General features: G+C 39.5%; 1 protein-coding gene across 2 annotated transcripts in view; it reads left to right on the forward strand.

Annotated features, from left to right (window-relative positions):
• The window catches only part of LOC110382330 (protogenin A), a 113,125-nt gene extending 104,929 nt beyond the window's left edge, over window positions 1–8,196 (forward strand). For both annotated transcript variants that reach the window (XM_064037765.1, XM_064037766.1), the window contains exons 11-24: window positions 214–299; window positions 423–507; window positions 798–965; window positions 1,399–1,522; window positions 1,983–2,141; window positions 2,515–2,648; window positions 2,912–3,075; window positions 4,338–4,431; window positions 4,881–5,029; window positions 5,332–5,452; window positions 5,883–5,979; window positions 6,126–6,186; window positions 6,407–6,499; window positions 6,789–8,196. In XM_064037765.1, coding sequence (XP_063893835.1) covers window positions 214–299; window positions 423–507; window positions 798–965; window positions 1,399–1,522; window positions 1,983–2,141; window positions 2,515–2,648; window positions 2,912–3,075; window positions 4,338–4,431; window positions 4,881–5,029; window positions 5,332–5,452; window positions 5,883–5,979; window positions 6,126–6,186; window positions 6,407–6,499; window positions 6,789–7,103 — 1,850 coding nt within the window. In that variant the 3' untranslated portion in view covers window positions 7,104–8,196. The remainder of the gene's footprint in view (window positions 1–213; window positions 300–422; window positions 508–797; window positions 966–1,398; window positions 1,523–1,982; window positions 2,142–2,514; window positions 2,649–2,911; window positions 3,076–4,337; window positions 4,432–4,880; window positions 5,030–5,331; window positions 5,453–5,882; window positions 5,980–6,125; window positions 6,187–6,406; window positions 6,500–6,788) is intronic.
• The last annotated feature ends 213 nt before the right edge of the window (window positions 8,197–8,409 follow it).

Consider the following 8,409-nt stretch of genomic DNA (forward strand, 5'->3'; position numbering starts at 1 on the left):
TACAACGTGGCAGGTACCATCGGTCCAACGGTCGGGACGTCGGTATTTTCACCGGTGCTGTGTTTAGTGGCCTTAACCCCCACTCTTCAGCTCTAGCATTCAGTAAAATATTAACCAAACTGTACCCTCAGTTTTAATTACACCCGCAGACTTAGTAACAAATTGATCGATATATCAAGCTCTAATACAAACATTTTTCTTTATTTTCCGCAGGTGGAATCTCTTTGCCCGGCCAACCTGTGATTGGCATCGAAGACATCATAACCGTCGCAGAGCCATTGACACCATACGGGTTCCAGGTCAGAATCATTTTAATCAGCATTTTTAGTCATCTCACTCTGAACTTCTTACAAAATTCTCAAAAGAACCTTGGGAATGTTGAAATAACAGATTTCTATAAACATTATCTCTTTGTGAAACAGGTCCGTGCATACATCAAATCACCGACGACAAACAGGAATGTGGCGAGTGACATGTCCGAGAGTGTCACGTGCCAAGGACAGGGAGGTAAGTAAACACGCAATGCAAAAATTACGTTGTTCTACTATTCCTACATAATCAATTTTCAGGAACCTGTGTAAATTGACTTTTTTATTATATTTATTTACATTTGTACACACCCAAATAAAAAGAAGTCTGTATCTTTTTTCAGGCTCTAGAGTTTCAGAGTACCAAATATTATTTAAATAGGTTCATTCGTTTTGTCCTGTCGTGAATGTGCGACCAACGAATAATCAGATATCAGAAGATATACTTGTACAAATCTGCATAATTTAACCTATTCGTACTTTCCCCAGTACCCATCAAACTAGCCCGCCAAAATGATGACATCCTGGTCTCGTGGAAGCAGTTCGCAGACCAGACTCCTGGCGTGCTGCAGTGGATCCTGCAGTATAAGGTCGAGAACAGCACCGATGAACTTAATGTGACCCTCGATGGAAAAGTCACCAACTATACTATTAAAGGTAGGAATATTTCAACTCCAGTAACAGTCATACATATGTACATTCTGTATGTAAAAAAAAGATTATGGTAAGACACTTGAGAGTCGGTGGACTCAAAGAGATAATATGAAATGGACATGAAATAGTTGGGCCTTGTGATACAAAATATAAAAAATCTGGCAATTACCTATTTACCAATGATGTTCGATAAACCTTACAGAAGGGATCTTTTATTTTTAAGAAAAAAAAGAATCTTCCAGATCGGTTCATTGTAGTATCAAATTACTGTCATTCTTTCTCTTAAAAGAAAATGGCGCCATTTTCAAATGTTGTTTTCCAACATTAACAATCTATAGAAATCAGCTTTATATAAAAATCTTTATTCTCTAACCATGCTCCTTTTCAACAATGAACGCCACTAGCCTTATATGATGACGATGAATTTTGTTCTCAGGATCAACACAAGAGCCCCTCCAAGTGAGGGTGCTCGGCACGAAGTACCTTCCCTGGCTGCATCAAAACCTGACGCTAGTGCCGTGGACGTCCACCAGCGTGGCTGTGAGAGCCCCTGACGCCGGGTGAGGTTCTGTTGCCGATAGACAGATCTGCAATTATTTAATTTGGAGTTTTGGGAATAAATACAAGGGGTTTTCGGTTGAAGGGATCATTTGAAAGTTGCTGTGGTACATACACAAAGGGTCTTCAAAAGGGGATATAAGATTTGAGCTGTTTGCTTGAACTGGGTACATGGTATTTTTTCAAAAAAGGGGGTTTTTAAGTCTGAAAGATTAATTTTGTAGCAAAAATAAATGTATTTGTGAAGCAGAGGTGTTCTTTCCGATAATTTGTTTTCGCGATTTTTTTTCTGATATAAATGATCTTTGCATTGATAGCTAAAAAAATACGAAGTAAATAGTCACTGAATAGATGATCCAAGCATACAAAATGATTTCTACGTCATTCTAAAACCAATATTTTACCCCACATATCGTTAAGCTTTACATCCAAACATGACATTATGCCTATTATAACCTTCAGAGAGGTGAAAGCAATCCCCGAAGATGTGGAGGTAACAGACATTCGACCAGAAGGATTCACTGTGCGCTGGCGCTGCGAGGAGGCGGATCTGTCTCCCGATATCTTCTCTTATATGGTCTGCACCAGGAGAATCGACGGCAACGAGGACTGTGTGGAGACGTGAGTTCATTGGACTTGTCGATAAAGATAGTTAAAAGTGTTCTGTATATTTGTTTTAGTGGCACACCTATATATTTATTTGTCATAGGTATAGAAAAAAACACAAGGTATACAAATAACCAACAGAGACAATCTTTTAGAGAACCGACAGTATACGGTTCTTCAAACCATAAAGACAGAATTGTGTTGCTGGAGAGTTTGTTCCACCACTTCTTCTTCCCAGTAAAAACACATAGGAAGTGGTGAAGGGCGGTCGTTTTGTAGGCTGCCCTTTGTAAATTTGAGCTTCGAAAACTGTTGATTTTCGGCCTACTTTAAATAAATGACTTTTATCTTTATCTTCCGACATACTGACTAACTTTCTCCTCTGCAGCCAGCTAAAGTCAGTCCGCATAGACAAGCTGTCCCCCAGCACTATGTACGAGGTGCGCGTGCAGGCGCGAGTGCGAGCGCGGGACGCGGCCGGCGATTTCTCCGCGCCAATCACTATTACCACTCCCTCTGATGGTATGTATTTGAAGTCTCCCTGATCTCCTCTGAATTTGAAGCCTGACCTCTCTCCGGTGGTGTCGGATTGCCGTCCCATCGGGCTATGAGGTTGTAATAAAGAACAAATTAAGATCTTTTCAGATCCAAGTGTCATGATCCTTCCAAATATGGTATAACAAATAGTTCTGAAAATCTTTTTAACCAGTGACATTCCTTGACACCGGATTCCGAGTTCATTCTCAGTTTACATTTGCTTAACTTCTATCATCATGTCTCCCCAGGCCCCCAGCGTTTCAAGGACCTTTCAGCTAAGCTGGTGAACGCCACAACTCTCCGAGTATCCTGGAACAGCGTTCCCGGCAAATATACGATCCACTACAGCAATGAGCGCAATGTGCCCCTCAACCAGTGGTCTTCGGTGGACACCATGGGGAATACTGTGCTGGTAAGGAAAGGACATTGGGCAGATTGGTATACCCCACCAATAGCGATGTCATGCATATCATTGGATAGGTCTTTTTATGTAGAACAACATTTACGATGACAGCTTTGCTGAAATGTTTGTCCGTTTTGAGATATAGATCAAAAACTGAGCAAAAGTTAAACTACAGTTAACTTAATAATCTATTGATATCTCAAGTTTTAAGAGGAAAAACTAAGTTCCACTAAGTGTAAGTCTCCTGAGTCCTACCTACTGTACCCATTAGGGTCCATAATTGTTACTATTATTTTTCATTTCAACCCTATACTGTCTTCTTCTTTCTCCTGCCCAGGGCATAATAATAGATCCCACCAATAACAAAGTCATGCATATCGATCGATAGGTCTTTTTAACTGGAACAACATTTACTATGACAGCTTTGTTCTATTGTTTGTCCGTTCTGAGATATAGATAAAATACAAACTTAAAATTAATGCAGATTAAGTGTTTAAAGGAAAATCTATGTATGTCTTCGATGTACTAAGTACCTGCTGCGAGTCTGCATTTGTTACTATATTTAGCAGTTCCACCTTATACTGTACATTGCGGAATGAAATAGACGATATGAATATAAGAATAATATTATTATCCACATTTCGTTCATACGTTACTTTGTACATTTAAATAATTCAATATGATCTTATTAGCCTTTTCCCAGCTATCATGCAGTCAGCTTCCATTCTAACCGGATGTAATTGCCTATCTGATCTCCTTACCCCATCTTAAAACTTGAGATATCAATAGATTATTAAGTTAACTTTAGTTTAACTTTTGGACAGTTTTTGATCTATATCTCAGAACGGACAAACATTTCAGCAAAGCTGTCATAGTAAATGTTGTTCTACATAAAAAGGCCTATCCAATGATATGCATGACATTGCTATTGGTGGGGTATACCAGGTCCCATATATTTGTGCCCATTGTCCTTTGAGATTTATTTTTAGGTAGATAGAGTTCAGTTTTAATTAAATTGTGTTATGTGAGATCAATAAACAATTTGAATATCTTTGATATGATAAAGTGTGGTTTGCAAATGCGAAACAGGGAAAAGTCTTTTGTCTATGATAAAGTTTTTGGCTTCATTCAAAGGTAACCAATCTAGCAGTTGGTCATAAAAATGCTTATAATTTTTTTATACATAAGTTACTTTTTTTTGCTTTGTACTTGATATTTTGATACCGATATTAGTAAAATTCCCACTCTTCTAAATATAATTAATATTCCAGCTAACCGGCTTGGACCTGACTAAGGAGATGTACGTAATGGTGACAGGATACGAGCCACTTGGCCGCAGCCAGATACTGAATGTTACTGTACCAGGTAAGTCCAAGAGTTATATCATCTGCCTAGCCATTTGCTATGTTGGAGTCGGTTTCCAGTGTAATAGGATGCAGCTGTGTACCAGTGTTTTACATTGAGCGATTGCCTATTCGAACTCCGCAACCCTTTTAGTGTTAGTGTTATTTTTTCAACTTGAAATGTAATATTTGGGCGGTATGAACATTCGGTACGATTACCACGGTCTTGGCTCCAGAAGCAACAAAGGTGGGATTTAGTCGGTAAAAGTCTGACTCTCACTCCCCTCCTCCTTCCTGTACCACTACGGGACTGACGGGAAATTACCCCATTTGATGATTTCCGAAATAAAATAATTGATTTGGGAGATTTCCCATTTAAACGAGTTTGGGAGAGTTTGTCATGTTCTCAGGCACTTATTGGGTCCCATATGACCTCTACAGCATTTTCACCACCATCCCTTGACCTTCCAGAGACCAAAGAGCTGCAGTACTGGTTCACTCGCTCCGGGCTGACAGTGACGTGGCGCGGCGAGGGTCCGCGGCAGGTGATGTACTCCCAGAACCTGACCCAGTCACTGGACAAGTGGCCCACCATCAATGTTACCACAAATATTGTTCATGTGAGTATTTAATGTGTAAAGGAATTTGGACTTTTGTGGCTTGAAGATAAGGTTGAGAATTACATGGTTATACGTTTGATTTTATGTGCAAGGGAATTTGAGCTGCTGTATCTTAGATTTAAGGTTGAGATTCAACTGAAGTTTTATTGTCGGTTGTATGTGTTTATATATTATGTTGAATTTTAGATTGTATGTGTAATTGAATCTGAGCCTTTGTGTCTTACTTATAAGATTGAGATTTACCTGTATATTCTATACCCACCCATACCGTACTTCGCAATAAAAACTGTCCCTACTTCCAGATAACTGGCCTAGAGCCAGAGCAGTCGACTTACGTGGTGGTGGCGGCCCCAGGCCCCAGTCTCCGCAGCCAGGTGGTGACGGTACCACCACGACCGCCTGACCACTCCTCGTTCTACCTCAGTAAGTACAACCTTATCTATCCGATGGATAGGTTATAGAAATTGACCGTTTAAGAATTGCTAATGGTCTGTACGGGAAACATAATTTTGTAATCGGTATCGTTTGTTCTGCATGACGCCATATTATCATAAATCATCAACATTATTGCAACATTGCATACTACCGTCCATTCATCTTTTGGGACCATATTGGGTATAAATGAAAAAATTACAAAAAAAGTTTTGCAAATCCGTCTATGTTATCCGAATTGCGAACCTCGGTTTTTGGAAGCCGGTACAATAACGAAAGTAGTCGAGTGTGAGTTGCACTGCCTCTTTTCATTATAGCCTACTTATACGACTTCCCAAAAAGGAGGGGTTTTTAATTCGGATAATTAGGTGCAGTTTAGCTATTTATCCCCGTAAATCCTCACAGCATTATTATTATCCAGGTATAGGTATCGGTTGTGGCGTGGTGTTGCTGTGTCTGCTGGCAGTCGCCGCCATTTGCATTTGGCGTAGACGGAAGAGGTCGCAATCTCCTGTCAGGTTTGACATATTTTTACGCTATGTTGTTGTTTTACTTAATTAAAAGAAGCTGATATCTTACCTCATAAGTTCATATTTGAACATTGCGTTACAAAATTAATACTTGATACTTGAACTTTGCGTTAAAAAAATAAAAATGTTTTCAGGTCTCGTCGAAGGAACCTTTCTTCTCCCGAAGGTAATGAAGAAGAAGGAGCGGAAATGAAGGTATGCATCTTATGACATAAATACCACTATCATTACCTACCAGTCATTTAAATCTTCATGTTTCAAAAGCCATTACGAAAACCTAGCATGATTGCTTGGCTCAGGGATTTTAAGAGAGCTTAAGTTAAACAGCGAGAACTCGGCACACTGCTGATTTTTTATCGGCCCATAGTTTTTGTTGATCATTTACCATTTGACATATTTATATATTTTTTTGCAGAACATTGGCAACAGGTTGGCCAATGGCGGCGGCTCGAAGGACGCGGGGGAACCACTCTTGAATGGCCATGTTCACATCACAGAGAACCCTAACGTGAGTACTAAATGTAGTCATTTAAGTGCCTTGCTAAATGAATTTCAGCAAACACCATAACATTAATTAAAATAATAAACTTTGTAGAAATAGAACTTATCATACTTAATAACGTGTGAAATCTCTTCATATTTTTGTTTTTGCGTGGAAACATGGCAATCAAATCTAACAATAACAAATTGTAAAGAATATTTAGTGGTAATACATACTCGGGTTATGTCATCATTGTGAACTCAGAAAGTAAGCCGATATACTAAAAAATTAATAAACTTTTCTCATTACTCCACAGCAATCAAAAACACCAAACGGGCGCATGAGAAAAGGCCGTCGCTACGAGGCTGCCTTCGACGTCGCTCGATACGAAGACCCCGACTCCACCCTCGAGACAGTTCTAGACCCCGACACCTCTGCCTCCACCACCTTCAACCTCCTCGACACCTCCCGGAGACCAGAGTACGACCTCTGCAGGTCCTCCCGGGACATCAGCTCGAACAACTCCTTCAATAAACTCCCTGACGATAACATGAACTCAGAACTCACCCGCAGCACCGACTTCCAACTAGACAACAGCAAAATTCTCCCCACGCTACAGCCTAACGGTTGAAACACCCCCCCACCCGGTTACCTAGAACTACAATAGGGGTAGGCGGCCCCTGAAATCAGGTATCGATTCACCGATACCGATTTCTCGCGTCAATTCGAATGGTGTTGCTATTTTTAAGTCAAGGATTGAGATTGTGTACAGACAAAATCGTTTTTTTTTTACTAGTTGCTCGTTAGACACAGTAAAATGGATATACGACTATAATAAGAAGGGTAATACTTGAAGTTTTTAATAGATAATAATGAGGCTTCACACAGTCCGGTCGATACGGGTTCGCGCGAGGATAGCTTACGTGTTTCGTTCCTAACGTTAGAATTTATTTTTAATTATTGTAAGGCTGATATTTTTTGGTAAACAATAGTACGGGTAAATAATTTAAGTGTTAAAAATGGATTCAGGTCGGACGTAACTGTTGTTCAATGCCACGTGGAGTTATTCTCGCCGATCTGTCGGAACGCCGTCGTGAACGACACCCTACGATTGTTATTGTGTATATATAACGTTTTTATTGCCGGTTTTATGGCAAGCCGCACTTGTATATAGCGTTGTTCGGTTACGGCCTGAGATTATATGCGCCCGACAATAATGTAGGAATGACGCGTCACTGAGACGTGAGTGTGCTGCGTCGTCACCTCTTAGTGTATAAACAGTGCCTCTCGAAGTACACACTGATCATAAGTCATACAAATAGATTCACCGTTAGTGCAACATAATCGTACAAAATATAGACCAAAATAATTCCAAACACTCATTGAATTCGCGTGTACATAAATAACATAAAAAAAAACAAAATACCCGACTGCACACTAAAAAAAGAGTAAAACAAGCCCCACAATAATATTGATCAATACAACTTTACTGAATATAATTTATAAATATTGATGGAAAGCATCGCAGGCGGGGACCAACAGAGGCTTATTTATAGTCATTTCGGTTGTGCACCATTTAGCAGAATTTTCGTTGGTGGCGGTCAAGGTGGTCCCCGCCTGCGATGCTTTCCATCAATATTTATAAATTATATTCAGTAAAGTTGTATTGATCAATATTATTGTGGGGCTTGTTTTACTCTTTTTTTAGTGTGCAGTCGGGTATTTTGTTTTTAATAATAATTCTTTTATTTATAACTTTTAGCTGTTTTTATTTAACGAAAATGTTGTAGATGTAGAAGACTATGTATATGTAAGTACCATTTTAAATTATTTCGACGACATTTGGCTTTAGATTACGAGTGATGTTACTCCGCAACATAAATTTACCGCCAATGCGACGTTCAAGACGATCAAGACGACGTTCATGCATTTGATCA

This window comes from Helicoverpa armigera, chromosome 14, assembly GCF_030705265.1.
Source record: "Helicoverpa armigera isolate CAAS_96S chromosome 14, ASM3070526v1, whole genome shotgun sequence".
In the NCBI taxonomy this organism is placed as follows: domain Eukaryota; kingdom Metazoa; phylum Arthropoda; class Insecta; order Lepidoptera; family Noctuidae; genus Helicoverpa; species Helicoverpa armigera.